Below are 15,479 nucleotides of genomic sequence, written 5' to 3' on the forward strand. Positions count from 1 at the left end.
CCCTACGAAGGTTCCCTAAGCCCTATGTTCCCTGGGCCCTATGTTCCCTCAGCCTTATGTTTCCTGTGCCCTATCTTCCCTTAACTTATGTTCCCTGGGCCCTATGTTCCCTGGGCCCTATGTTCCCTCAACCCTGTGATCCCTCAGTACCCACTGAACCAATTTCAATCAAAATGGGTACAAATGCTTATTGCCAAATAATTTGTATTGGAATCAAATTTGGCCTTGTTTCAGGATGGAGATAATTCGAATAATACCCGGTGTGCTTTGCAAGTGTTCCTTTTCACATAACATTTTGGCCATTTAGCAGACGCTTTTACCACATCATAGTGCCATAACACTTTTGATACCAATGCCGTGTGATATGGGGCCACAAAATTGTGAGCCGCTATATATTATTTTATAGAAAAGTATTTATTATTTAAAAAATTCTGTAACCTATTGCAAAATACATTGCATTGTAGTTCAGGCTAGTGAAATACAAGTTACAAAATACTCAAAATAAATTGAAATAATGCCCATCTCTGTTTTATCATGCAACAGGGATAAACCCACCAAAAGATGTGTACATCAAGGGTGTGAAAAATTAAAGCTATGTAAAATATTTGTTATTTAGAAGACAACTTAGGGCTGAGGGAATAATATATTGAGGGAACATAGGGCCCAGGGAACAACTGCAAAGACATTGGGAACTTAGAGAGACAGATAGAATCAAGATGTTTATGTTTAACGGAGATCTTCTGCGTATAAAGTGACTCGGAAAGGGCCAAAAAAAATCTAGCGATGCACTTAGTTGTTCTATGAGTGGTCTGAGACAGTCGGTAAATAACTAGTGTTTTCAAGGGAAACTTTAGTAATAATGGTTTTAGGAAACAGCTAGGAGATTTAACAATGCTCCTACAAAGGTTCTTACGATGAACTTAACCTTAAGATGCTTTATGGAAACCGGGCCCTGATCTGAATCACATCCATAACCTATTGCCAGAGCTGAAAACAGCAATTGGTGGAGGGCCCCCCTCAAATATTGAAGAATTAGAGCAGTTTACTGCTGAAGAGTGGGCCAAATTGCCAGTAGAAAGGTGCAGCAAGCTCATTGATGGCTACAATATGCATTTGTCGGCAGTTATCTTGGCCAAAGTGGTGCCAATAATTGTGTCCATGCCATTTATCTTTATTTTCTAAATTAGAATTGTAAACTTAAGTTTACAAAAATAAAATTGGTTCTGCAATGTTGAAAATCCAATAAGGCGTGGAGAACAATTTTTTTTCTTCTATTTAAACATATTATAAAATAAATATGGAATTATTTAAAGATGCACTATGCATACGATATTTCCTGGTTGCTAAAATTCTAATAGAATTATGCAATTCTAATAGTGACAAAACAAGCAATTATAGTGTAGAGAATCATTGTACAATATCAACTGCTTTGAAATATCTTTTCCATAACCAAATCATTTCAGCTGTTTGAAGCTGGTGTAAACTAAAGTAAAAGATGCAAAAACAAAACTTAAGACCAGGAAGGATATAGCGCACATAGAACAGAATTACCGCTTCTTAGACTTGCTTTCAATGGCAAATCTATAACTTACATTTCTATGTGAATTTGGTCAGGATGCTCAGAAAGTTACATATTGCAACTTTTAAGAAAAGTGCAAAGGTGCCAAAATATTATATTTGTCCGGAACTGTATTTGGGTATGAGCAAACAGAATATGAGCTTTTAAAAATGAGATTTCACTGGACAGTAACTTTAAGGCTTTCTTCCTGCTACCCTCCCATAAAGGACAGGTTTGTGGAAAGTTCTTGAAATTGTTGAATAGTCAACATGGTCTCTCTGCCAGAGACTTCTGTAGCTCTTTTAAAGTTGTCATAGGCCTCACAGTGACTTCCCTTTTCAGTCTCCTCAATCCCCTTCTACTTATTTTAGATGGACGGCCTGATCTAGGTACTGTGTGGGTGGTGTCAAACTTTTTCCACTTCACAATAATTCCCCTGACAGTGCCCCAAGGAATATTCAATGACTTTGACATTTTCTTTGACTTTGCAAAAACAGATAAAAACACCACACACACACACACACACATCTGTTTCCATTTGAATATGTTTTATATGATTTTGTTGTGCATCCATGTTTGATGGATGCACAACACTTCAAGATAGAAAACCAGCATGTGAGAGTCCATCCCTACACAACTTGCATCTTCTCGAGACGGTAGTTTAACATGCTCTGAGTTGAGGTGCGTCCAATCGCCCTGATTGGTTGGAATTGATAGGTGATTGACAGGTCTGAAGGCCAGTCAGGTTAAGAGGGACAGCCTTTTTTGACATCCGCCCCTGGATTTCTGGTGGAAATCCACACATCTTAAAAGGCCTTAGTGGGGGGCTTAGTCCTGAAAGGGTCTAGTCCAATCCGGCAGGGCAGAGGGGCATAGCAGTTAAGGGAACAGACAGGATCGGGTCCAGTCCTAGTGTGCATCTGGCTGAACTAGAAGGGCAGCTGATTACTACCGTCACTTCAGAGGACCATGGGGGCCAGTAGGGTGCCGGCACCAGTGCACGTAAGGGATCAACCCATGAAGGAGGTGCACGGAGACACAGGGACAGGCAGCTGGGGCCCATCCATTGGTGTTGAGTATGGTGCCGGAGGCTGGCCATGGCTGGAGGAAGAGCCGTGCCTACTGCGGTGGAGGAATGTGGCATGCCAGTCACAACTGTAGTTGGCAGCTCACTGGCTGCTGCTGGAGTTGGTGACTCTCTCTGAAGACAATGGCTCCCCTGGTAGACCAGTGGGGACCCCTCGGAGAGCCTCATCAGGGATCTGGAGGCAGGAGCGAGCTGGGCCCCAGAGACGAGGTCAGGTGGTTCCCCAGGCGCAAGGGCCAGAGGATCTTCCAGTGCAGGAGGCGGGTGGCCACTCAGAACTGGAGACAGCAGGCGGTGCACGGGTCAGGCCTAGCAATGCAAGAAACTCGGGGCCTGAAGGGGCAGGGGACTTGGAACCTACTACTAATGCTGAGGACTACAAGCCAGGTATGGCGGGAGGCTGCAAACCTAGCTGAACAGAGAAGTTATAGCTTAGCGGTAGGACAGGCAACTGGGCGCCGGCTGAGGCTGGGGTTCCGAACTGTCTATGGGCAGGAACTGCACACCTAGAGAAGCAGATAACTTAGAGCCTAGCAGGACAGGAGACCCAGGGCCTAGAACTAGGGCAGGAGGTTTGGCGTGTAGCACTGAGGGACCTGACTGCTTGCTGACCTGAGGCTGGGGGCTGCAGACCAACTGAGGGCAAAGGCTGCAAATCCAGTGGGACAGAGAACCTATAGCCTGGCGGAGCAGTGGACTGAGGGCCGGCTAGAGCTGGAGAAAGTGAAACTAGAACAGCTAAGGGCTGGGAGCCTAGTGCTGATAACTTTGGACCTTACAGGGAAAGCGACTCTGGACCTAACAGGCAAACTGACTCTGGGCCTGACAGGCAAACTGACTCTGGGCCTGACAGGCAAACTGACTCTTGACCTGACAGGGAAACTGACTCTGGAGCTGATAGAGAGAACAACTCTGGACCTGACAGGGAAACTGGCTGAGAGCTGGAGAGCAGTCGAGCTCTGGGCCTACTAGAGGAACTGGTAACTCTGAGCCTAGCCGGGCAGGAGCCTGATGACCAACCTGGGCTAGGGACTGAGGGCCGACTAGTGCTGGAGACAGCAGACACCGTACAGTTGGAGACTGACGGCCAGTTGGAGACTGTCCATCGGGTCCCCCATGGAGAGGACTGAAGGGTCCCCTGAGGCGAGGTCTGGAGGTCTTTGAGTTCTCAGGGCTGGAGCTAGCAGGGTGCTAGCAGGCAGGGCTGCAGGGACCACAGGCCTGGGACCGGTATGTCCCACCAGGCAGGGGTTGGCAGGGCCGGGCCAGCAGGAGCAGGCTGAGTCCTTGTGGCGCAGGCTGAACTTGAAAGACTGGAAGGTGCTGATCCAACCAGGCTGTGACTGGAGGAGCCCCAACGTCTGGGCTGTACTTTACCTCTGCAGTAGCTGCAGGCTGTGACTCCATGCTAAGAGCGGGCGAAGAATCCACCGCAGGCTTGGCCAGGAGCAGGGAGAGGCTCGTGAGGGAGAACAGGTGGAGTCTTTGTGGCTGAAGGTTCCAGGGTAGCAGACAGTTGAACCTTGGGCACCCAAGCATCTGGCTCGAGCAGCAGGGGGTCCCCACTGGGAGGAGAGGACGAATCTGCAACGGCAGCCAGTACAGGGCCAATGGCAGCAGCTGGTTGGCTCCACAACTGGAGTGGGAGGCTCCTTAACTATGGCTAGTCGAGACTCTGGCTGAGGGGGGTGCAGACCTTGGTGTGGTGGACTGTCCACTCTGGAGTTGTTGATCTGATGGGAAGCCAGGCATCTCTGGAGAGCAGAAGCTGACCCGGTGCTCAGGTGTCTCAGGCTGGTGGGGGGGCTAGCAGGATGTTGGTCGGGGGAGCAGCTGGGCCACCTCAGAGAGAAGTGGCGCCCAGGGGGGCTTGGAGCAACAATGATTTGGTTTATAGCTGGGCAACCTCAGGATGTAGTGAAAGTGCCAACGGTCCTGTGGATGTGGCGAATACTCTGTCCGGGGATGCCTGGAGTAGTGTTTCTCAGGGAAGTAACCGGGCCAACTAAGGGAGTATTGGCTGTGGTGGCACTTCCGCGACGATGACGATGGCTCTAGCCAAAGGGGGCCTAGAGAGGTGACAGTCAGGAGAGTAGCGGTGGAGATGTGCTCCCACGGTGGTTACTCAGGCTGGGAGGGCCTAGAGTACGCCCTCGTGAGCTCTTCCTGGTCACGTGCTGCTGTGCGTTTTGTTGCCAACCTTTGCTACCTGACAACTTTGTTATTTTTTTAAATTACCGTTTATATTTTTAGTTTTTCCCTCACTCAACTTTTTTTCATTCAACTTTTTCACTCCGGATGTTTAATCTGGACATGGTTCGTCAGGACTTCCAACAGCCGAAGCTAAGTAGTAATATTAACATGATGCCTTCTAATTGCAGTCGCTGTACTCATAATATACAGGAGAACGATCGCCTTACGGCGAGGATAGCTGTGCTGTAAGCCCAGCTTCAGACGCAATCGTTAGGCAAGGGTAATATCAGTGTAGGAAAGGATGAAACGGCGTCTGTGCCACCAGTAAGTACAGATAGTAGTATAAATCCCCCCGCACGGTCTCCGCAGCCGGACAACTTTCTCATGGCTTCTGGAGGGAAATGCTGTACCGGTGTCGCTCATTCAGCCGACAGAAACTTTCAACCGGTTCTCCCCATTAAGCAGCGAGTCGGAGTCAGAGGCCGAGCCTTCTCTGGTCTCTACTCCTCCCGTTACGGGGTCTGAGACGCCGAAGCTTCCCACCATTAGCTCTGACAAATTGAAAACCCTAGTCATTGGCGACTCCATTACCCAAAGTATTAGACTTAAAACGAATCATCCAGCAATCATACACTGTTTACCAGGGGGCAGGGCTACCGACGTTAAGGCTAATCTGAAGATGGTGCTGGCTAAAGCTAAAACTGGCGAGTGTAGAGAGTATAGAGATATTGTTATCCACGTTGGCACCAACGATGTTCGGATGAAACAGTCAGAGGTCAACAAGCGCAACATATCTTCAGCCTGTAAATCAGCTAGAAAGATGTGTCGGCATTGAGTATTGTCTCTGGCCCCCTCCCAGTTAGGGGGAGTGATGAGCTCTACAGCAGAGTCTCACAACTCAATCGCTGGTTGAAAACTGTTTTCTGCCCCTACCAAAAGATAGAATTTGTAGATAATTGGCCCTCTTTTTGGGACTCACCCACAAACAGGGCCAAGCCTGGCCTGTTGAGGAGTGACGGACTCCATCCTAGCTGGAGGGATGCTCTCATCTTATCTAATTTACTGTGTTAAATGAGGTCTCCCCTCCTGGTTACACTAGTGACCATATCCCCCGTGCATCCCGCAAAGGCGGAGGTGTTGCTAACATTTACGATAGCAAATCGGACCACCATTTGATTACGTTTGCAATCGCAACAAATAATCTGCTCAGACCCCAACCAAGGAGCATCAAAAGTCGTGCTATAAATTCTCAGACAACACAAAGATTCCTTGATGCCCTTCCAGACTCCCTCTGCCTACCCAAGGACGTCAGAGGACAAAAATCAGTTAACCACCTAACTGAAGAACTCAATTTAACCTTGCGCAATACCCTAGATGCAGTTGCACCCCTAAAAACGAAAAACATTTGTCATAAGAAACTAGCTCCCTGGTACACAGAAAATACCCGAGCTCTGAAGCAAGCTTCCAGAAAATTGGAACGGAAATGGCGTCACACCAAACTGGAAGTCTTCCGACTAGCTTGGAAAGACAGTACCGTGCAGTATCGAAGAGCCTTCACTGCTGCTCGATCATCCTATTTTTCCAATTTAATTGAGGAAAATAAGAACAATCCGAAATTTCTTTTTGATACTGTCGCAAAGCTAACTAAAAAGCAGCATTACCCAAGAGAGGATGGCTTTCACTTCAGCAGTAATAAAGTAATAAATTCATGAGATCATGATCATTAGAAAGCAAATTATGGACTCCTCTTTAAATCTGCGTATTCCTCCAAAGCTCAGTTGTCCTGAGTCTGCACAACTCTGCCAGGACCTAGGATCAAGAGAGACACTCAAGTGTTTTAGTACTATATCTCTTGACACAATGATGAAAATAATCATGGCCTCAACTTTCACGCTGCATACTGGACCCTATTCCAACTAAACTACTGAAAGAGCTGCTTCCTGTGCATGGCCCTCCTATGTTGAACATAATAAACGTCTCTCTATCCACCGGATGTGTACCAAACTCACTAAAAGTGGCAGTAATAAATCCTCTCTTGAAAAAGCCAAACCTTGACCCAGAAAATATAAAAAAATATCGGCCTATATCGAATCTTCCATTCCTCTCCAAAATTTTTGAAAAAGCTATTGCGCAGCAACTCACTGCCTTCCTGAAAACAATGTATACGAAATGCTTCAGTCTGGGTTTAGACCACATCATAGCACTGAGACTGCACTTGTGAAGGTGGTAAATGACCTTTTAATGGCGTCAGACCGAGGCTCTGCATCTGTCCTCGTGCTCCTAGACCTTAGTGCTACTTTTGATACCACCACCCATTCTTTTGGAGATTGGAACCCCAAATTGGTCTACACGGACAAGTTCTGGCCTCGTTTAGATCTTATCTGTTGGGAAGATATCAGTTTGTCTCTGTGAATGGTTTGCCCTCTGACAAATCAACTGTAAATGTTGGTGTTCCTCAAGGTTCCGTTTTAGGACCACTATTGTTTTCACTATATATTTTACCTCTTGGGGATGTCATTCGAAACATAATGTTAACTTTCACTGCTATGCGGATGACACACAGCTGTACATTTCAATGAAACATGGTGAAGCCCCAAAATTGCCCTGGCTAGAAGCCTGTGTTTCAGACATAAAGAAGTGGATGGCTGCAAACGTTCTACTTTTAAACTCGGACAAAAGAGAGATGCTTGTTCTAGGTCCCAAGAAACAAAGAGATCTTCTGTTGAATCTGACAATTAATCTTGATGGTTGTACAGTCGTCTCAAATAAAACTGTGAAGAACCTCGGTGTTACTCTGGACCCTGATCTCTCTTTTGACGAACATATCAAGACTGTTTCAAGGACAGCTTTTTTTCCATCTACGTAACATTGCAAAAATCAGAAACTTTCTTTCCAAAAATGATGCAGAAAAATAATTTCATGCTTTTGTTACTTCCAGGTTAGACTACTGCAATGCTCTACGTTTCCGGCTACCCGGATAAAGCACTAAATAAGCTTCAGTTAGTGCTAAATACGGCTGCAAGAATCCTGACTAGAACTATTTTTTAAAATCATATTACTCCAGTGCTAGCCTCCCTACACTGGCTTCCTGTTAAGGCCAGGGCTGATTTCAAGGTTTTACTGCTAACCTACAAAGCATTACATGGGCTTGCTCCTACCTATCTTTCCGATTTGGTCCTGCCGTACATACCTACACGTACGCTACATTCACAAGACGCAGGCCTCCTAATTGTCCCTAGAATTCCTATGCAAACAGCTGGAGGCAGGGCTATCTCCTATAGAGCTCCATTTTTATGGAATGGTCTGCCTACCCATGTGAGAGACGCAGACTCGGTCTCAACCTTTAAGTCTTAACTGAAGACTCATCTCTTCAGTAGGTCATATGATTGAGTGTAGTCTGGCCCAGGAGTGTGAAGGTGAACGGAAAGGCTCTGGAGCAACAAACCGCCCTTGCTGTCTCTGCCTGGCCGGTTCCCCTTTCTCCACTGGGATTCTCTGCCTCTAACCCTATTACAGAGGCTGAGTCACTGGCTTACTGGTGCTCTTCCATGCCGTCCCTAGGAGGGGTGCGTCACTTGAGTGGGTTGAGTCGCTGACGTGGTCTTCCTGTCTGGGTTGGCGCCCCCCCTTGGGTTGTGCCGTGGCGGAGATCTTTGTGGGCTATACTCGGCCTTGTCTCAGGATGGTAAGTTGGTGGTTGAAGATATCCCTCTAGTGATATCCCTCTATCCTGCCTGTTTGGCCCTGTCCGGGGATATCATCAGATGGGGCTACAGTGTCTCCTGACCCCTCCTGTCTCAGCCTCCAGTATTTATGCTGCAGTAGTTTATGTGTCGGGGGGCAAGGGTCAGTCTGTTATATCTGGAGTATTTCTCCTGTCTTATCCGGTGTCCTGTGTGATTTTAAGTATGCTCTCTCTAATTCTCTCTTTCGCTCTTTCTTTCTTTCTCTCTCTCGGAGGACCTGAGCCCTAGGGCCATGCCTTAGGACTACCTGGCATGATGACTCCTTGCTGTCCCCAGTCCACCTGGCCGTGCTGCTGCTCCAGTTTCAACTGTTCTGCCTGTGGCTATGGAACCCTGACCTGTTCACCGGACGTCCTACCTGTCCCAGACCTGCTGTTTTCAACTCTCTAGAGACAGCAGAAGAGATACTCTCAATGATCGGCTATGAAAAGTCAACTGACATTTACTCCTGAGGTGCTGACTTGTTGCACCCTCGACAACTACTGTGATTATTATTATTTGACCATGCTGGTCATTTATGAACATTTGAACATCTTGGCCATGTTCTGTTATAATCTCCACCCGGCACAGCCAGAAGAGGACTGGCCACCCCTCATAGCCTGGCTCCTCTCTAGGTTTCTTCCTAGGTTTTGGCCTTTCTTGGGAGTTTTTCCTACACCTGCATTGCTTTCTGTTTGGGGTTTTAGGCTGGGTTTCTGTACAGCACTTTGATATATCAGCTGATGTAAGAAGGGCTACATAAATACATTTGATCGATTTGATTTCATGACACAGGTCCTCGTATTCCTTCTGCATCTTCCAACTGGAGAAGGCCTGGTAGTCTCTTAGATGAGAGAGGTGTGTAGGGACTTCCTCAGGTGCATGATGGCTTTGTGTGGCGGTGTGGGCTGAGGCGGGTGGTTACTGTTGTCTCTTGACTCTTCTTTGGAGCACCTCAACATATCAACTATAGCAGGTCAGAATCCGACGATACAAAGGACCATGAAAAAACTGTTGGTCTCTAAATCCGGCAAGACCTAGGACCATGAAAAGTAACGGCTAGCTGGAGCTCGTCTGAGCAGTTGGCTGGATATGCCCTCACCCACTATATACTTAATGCTGATTGGTTTGGTTCTGTCCACTATAGTGCTGTCCGGTTAGAACATGATGTTGAGGCCCATCACTGTACTCTTGATAGTCACCACCACACACACACACACACATCTGTTTCCATTTGAAGATGTTTTATATGATTGTGGTTATGTTTGATGGATGCACAACACTTCAAGATAGAAAACCAGCATGTGAAAGTCCATCCCTACACAATTTGCATCTTCTTGAGGTGTGCGGGGTGGAGCCCTGGTGTGCGTCCAAGCACCCTGATTGGTTGGACTTTTGATAAGTGATTGACAGGTCTGAAGGCCAGTCAGGTTAAGAGAGCCTGCCTTGTTTTACAACTTTCAACAACCTTAACTCTGAGTTCTTTTGGAAGCTCCTTCCTTGTCATATTTGAATCTTTGCTGGAAATTCACTTCATGAAAGTGGGACCATCAAGAGAGAGCTTGTTTCTTTTCCTTGATGTATTTAAATGGTTTGAACCACAGTGATTGGACATGGGGAGTCTAAAGCTGTGTTCACATTGCAGGCCTTAATGCTCAAATCAGTTTTGTTTTTCAAATCTGTTTTGGAATACTGACTGTCCAAACAGCAAGCTACAAGTGAACAAATTAGATAATCTATAGGGAACTATCAAAATAAAGTGTGACCAACTTAGCAACCTAAGGCTTTCCTCTTGCCAACTTTATCAGACCAGTGATTACTTCATGGAAAGAAGGATGCATTTCTCATCGGGCCCAAAAAATCATATGGACAAGCATCAGGAACTGAAAAACATATGATTCACAAGAACGTTTTGGGGCATTTAAAATGTTTATTGCATAATCTTTTCACTGTGAGTCAGATACCTTAAGGCTATGTTCTGATATACACACTAGCATACCACTTACAACTCATACACAGCACATCACTTCATTCTAAGTGGTATGTTAATGTGGATATTGGAACACAGGGATTTGATTTATGGTACAGAGTGAGAGGAGTCATCTTCCTTGATGACCCTTAGGACAGAGCCAGTTGCGGTCAGGACATTCACTGCTTGTGGCCCTTTGAGGAAGAAGAGTTCCACATTTCTTCTCCGTCCTTCTCAACGACCAGGTTGCCGTCGTTACGCAGGTACATGCGGCACATCTTGAACCCTTGACCCTGGCTCTTGGTTTGCCACATCGTCTTGTTATCCCTCTTGTACATGACAAAGTTGCAGTCGTCCTGCATGCACAGGCGGTAGGCGTCAACCTGGCCGGCGGTGTCAGAGGACCACATCTGCCTCCAGCCATAGATGACAAAGTTACCGTCCTCCTGTGTAGACGAGAGATAAAGGATTGTGGTATGCACAGAACAATTTGGAAGGTTTTAGGTAGGTGCAAACACACACACCGTTTGGGAGACACTATCCTAGTTCAGCTGACTGCAAGATGACACATTGTCCGTCTATCTGTAAATGTATTTATATAGCAGCTTTAAAGACGTTTCAAACCTACCTGGAAAACTGCCTTGTATTCCTTGTTATTGGACCATATGTAGTCTCCCTTACGCATCTCATCATACTTGGACATGTAATTCCTGCTCATGATTCTGAAATAAAGAATAAGTAAGTAAACCCTGCTTAGCAAAAAACGTAATATATACCTTGCATTTTCTAAATTCCCTTAGCAAATATTTCCATGGCAAAAATGTATAAATGAATACTTTTTGAAATAGTACAATAATGGACCACCTTTCAAAAGATGAATAACACCCTTCACATGAGGCATTTTGACAGTTGGCAAGAGTTTAAGTGTCCTCCAAAGACATTTCCGTTTTTAGATTATTGAAATCACTGCTGGGAGTTATCTCCCGTAACACAGCATTTAGCAGGATACATGCTATACCCAGAAACTTAAGTTGGTAAACTCCCGTTATGATACTCACAGGCCGTGTGTGGTTCAGTAGTTTGGATTGATGAGGCTGGAGGTTCCAGATGAAGTGAAGCTGGTAAAGAACTGTCCTTTTTATACCCATGGAGAAGAGGGCAAGACGGAGAGAGTGGAGGAGGAGATCGAAGCAGAAGAAGGCTTTCTTTCATGGCTGAATGGACACTGAGATGCATAAGACACCCAAGAACCCAGTAAAACGTGTGGTAGTTAATTGGACTGGAATCTTGAAAAATAAGATGCTTTCATAGTGTGGATTAGATTGCCTAGATTAGACTTTAATCATCTTCAGCTGGTGGATCTGGCTGGACACATTGAGGGTGCTAAATACTTGTTTTGATCTGGTCTTGTGATAATCTTTTAAAAGATCAAATCGTTTTTTAAAGTTACATTTGATTTTTGGTGGCCAAGTGTTCCTCTGAATTTCGTACGTAGTAGTGACTAATTAGCCCCTACATTTTTGGGGAATTATTTAGCTAATGGAAATGTGTTAGCTAGTAGGCATGCTTTGCATTCTAGATAAGAATTGAATGTTGTTTCAACACCATCTACCTTTAGCTGATCATTACAATATATTGTTACTTTGATGTGTCCTATTTAGTTTTCGAGGTACCAGTACTGGTTGTGCTTAAGATTGGATAAGGAATATAACTAACGGTGTGGCCTTCAGTAAGCACATTAATGCTGTCCTCAAATGCTCTTCGGAACTGGGAAATCTCCCAGTTATGAGTCATACATTTGATGTGATTGTGTTAGTTTTAAAAATTCTTCAACCAAGGATATTTTAGCTAGGTAGATGAGCTATCTAACGTTGCTCATGATAAAGTTAGCTAACTTGCTTAACATTGAGAGTATGGTCACACTAGCTACATTATCCACATTGATAAGTTTGACACTGTCAATGGATTTGCTTGATCATCTTTTGGTTGAAAAGGTGAAAGGTTAGTGATGAAATGTCACAACTTGTAAACTCGGGGTATCAACGTTATCTCTTACTTTCCCACTTGGAATTCCAACTTGGGAGAGTTGTTCAAGTGGTTATTTTCCAGTTGGAACCTTGTCTTTCCCACTTCCAAGGAGTTGTTGGAAATGTTGGAAAGCTTCCCTTCAATCAATCAATTGTATTTTCTCATTTTTTTTTATTTTTTACTTTTGATGTTTGAAAACAGCTTCCCTCAGAACCTGACCTTTTTGATGAAGGTGCACTCTCCCTTACAGTAAAACAATCTGTTGGAGAAGTTAAAAACAAATAATCACAAGTATTTATTTGTGATTGAAGATGTGGATGAAGACCAAATAAAAGTATCCGTTTTCACTGATAACATCATTTTGTATGAATGCCTTTCACATCCGTTTCTTCTTTGAAAGAGATACTTTTAATGTAATGTGTCGAACGGTCACCAAGCATGTAAGAGCACACATTTTCAATTACCAATCAACTCTGAAGGGTTAGGTATGAAAGCATAGGCTACTGTAATATGAAATGTTTTCTTACTACAAAATAGCTAAGTCGTTCACATTCTTTCCCTCTGAGTAAAGGCCAGCATTTAACCGTCAACATCAATAATAATATTTGACCACGTAATAATATTTGACCACGATTTAACGTGAAATCAAATAAACTGTAGCTTTCCCTTTATTTCAGAAATGCCGTCGCTCTTCTGCCGAAGTCAGCATTCCTTCCAGACCAATAGACAAGCTTCTTTTAGGGTGTAATTTAAAATAATCTGATTAGATTTGCGAGAGGCGTCTGACTTGTTTGTGAATATGGTTAGATCCAACATGCACACGGTTTTTATCTGTGAAAATGGAAAGAAGAATGGACCTGTTCTCTGTATTGAGATCCAGGTTGAGTTAGCTATCTGTTAATGTACTGAAGTGTAATCCAAAGGGACATTATGAGAGCATCACTATCTGTGCAAATTCAGTTAGAATGGGGTGAGGGGGGAACATGGGATCATGTCCCTGGCAGGCTGTAGTCGTTTAACCTATCTGCAAATCTGAAGATGGACTTCAGTTGAAATTGTATTTATAGAGATGATATAAACTAATACTCTACTACACCGTGTACATTGTTGTTAATTTTCATATTCAGGTGTGAAGTGTCAGATCGAACGACGATGTAAAGACGGTAATAGAATAGTGTAACAGGAAAGTACAATGTGTTGAAGAAATGCTTGGGTACATAATTTATCATTTTATTTGCTTATGATGGTGCAATAATGACAATCCATAACACTCTGTCCTTCATAGAAGTCCCTTAACATTTTGGAGATAGTGTTGTTTTTTTTCGCTTCAAGGGACGTACTTAACCTTGAAGGTTGGGCCCCCTAGGGCCTAGGCACCAGGGCAGTCTAATCAATCAAATTTCAATCAAATTTATAAAGCTATTTTTACATCAGACTTATTTTTCAAATTGGCATGCTTCGTTTCTAAATGTCTGCACAAGAGTGAAGGTTTTCAGCAAGAGAGTAACGGTTAATGTGATTGGATGTTAGTTATTTGACTCGCCAACCTGTATTTGACATTGTGTTGTTATTTCGCTGAACACTAGATGGTTTAATTTTATTTTAGGCTGTGAAACGAGGCTACTCAGGCGAGAAAAAAAACATTACCCAAATGTATAGCTCCGTTGGAAAATCTAAATGGACTGTTTGAAAATGTGAATCACATTTGTATTTGGCGTACCCCCTACGGCATTGCGTGTACCCCAGTTTGGGAATAGCCGCGCTAGGGCAACAAGGACATTAACAAAAATAGCAAATTAAACTGAAAAAACACTTGCTATTCTGTTAAGAAAAACATGTGTATGTAAATGCACATAAATAATTAGCCTAAATATCAAGGTGTAGGTGATAGGCTATGGGTATTGGGTACAGTCTGTCATGTCCAGATCGATGCTGACAGGAGGGAGGCGCCAGAAAATGTAGCCAAACTTGAATGAGATTTTATATGACATATATATAGGCTAAACGTCAGTCATGTTTAACAATTATAATGGAGGATATTTGTCCGGTGTCCGCGATATGGCTGGTTTCCCTTTTGTAGTCCATGATTGTCTGTAGACCCTGCCACATATGTCTCGTGTCTGAGCCGTTGAATTGCGACTACACTTTGTCTACACTGTTTGTGTTCGGCCATATTCCCAGTCACCTTGCCATGGTTAAATGCGGTGGATCGCGCTTTCAGTGTTGCGTGAATGCTGCCATCTATCCACAGTTTCTGGTTAGGGTAGGTTTTAATAGTCACAGTGGGAACAACATCTCCTATACACTTATACACTAACCGTTTCAATGTACACGTCAATATTATTTTTCGGAAGCTACCCGGAACATATTCCAGTCCGCGTGATCAAAATAATCTTGAAGCATGGATCCCAATTTGTCAGACCAGCGTTGAATCGTCTTTAGCATGGGTACTTCCTGTTTGAGATTCTGCTTATAGGAAGGGAGGCGCAAAATGGAGTCGTGGTCAGATTTGCTGAAAGGAGGGCGGGGGAGTGCCTTGTATGCATCCCGGAAGTTGGAGTAATAGTTCTTCCCAGCTGTATGTAATAACACATAACATTTTCTGGGCTAACAATGTAAGAAATAATACATAAAAATCAAAATACTGCAAAGTTTCCTAAGAACTAGAAGCGAGTCAATAACCCTAAGCACACAGCCAAGACAACACAGGAGTGGCTTCGGGACAAGTCTCTGAATGTCTTTGAGTGGCCCAGCCAGACCCCGGACTTGAACCCGATCGAAAATCTCTGAAGAGATCTGAAAATAACTGTGCAGCGACGCTCCCCATCCAACCTGACAGAGCTTGAGGGGAACTGGAGAGAAGAATGGGAGACACTCCCCAAATACAGGTGTGCCAAACTTGTAGCATCATACCCAAGA

At 44.4% G+C, this 15,479-nt stretch overlaps 1 protein-coding gene across 2 annotated transcripts; it reads right to left on the reverse strand.

Annotated features, from left to right (window-relative positions):
* Positions 1 to 10,482: 10,482 nt before the first annotated feature.
* LOC120055707 (mannose-specific lectin-like) lies at positions 10,483 to 15,016 on the reverse strand. 2 transcript variants are annotated; one of them, XM_039003621.1, is made up of 4 exons: positions 14,746 to 15,016; positions 11,591 to 11,757; positions 11,161 to 11,254; positions 10,483 to 10,978 (listed from the first exon to the last, which is right to left on the reverse strand). In XM_039003621.1, the coding sequence occupies exons 3-4, from the start codon at positions 11,248 to 11,250 to the stop codon at positions 10,712 to 10,714; spliced, it is 357 nt and encodes a 118-aa protein (XP_038859549.1). In that variant the 5' UTR covers positions 11,251 to 11,254; positions 11,591 to 11,757; positions 14,746 to 15,016; the 3' UTR covers positions 10,483 to 10,711. The 2 variants fall into 2 exon arrangements, with proteins under 2 accessions (XP_038859549.1, XP_038859550.1); XM_039003622.1 differs by having other exon boundaries at positions 14,879 to 15,015.
* Positions 15,017 to 15,479: the final 463 nt, after the last annotated feature.

This window comes from Salvelinus namaycush, chromosome 11 (genome assembly GCF_016432855.1).
Source record: "Salvelinus namaycush isolate Seneca chromosome 11, SaNama_1.0, whole genome shotgun sequence".
Taxonomy (NCBI): Eukaryota; Metazoa; Chordata; class Actinopteri; order Salmoniformes; family Salmonidae; genus Salvelinus; species Salvelinus namaycush.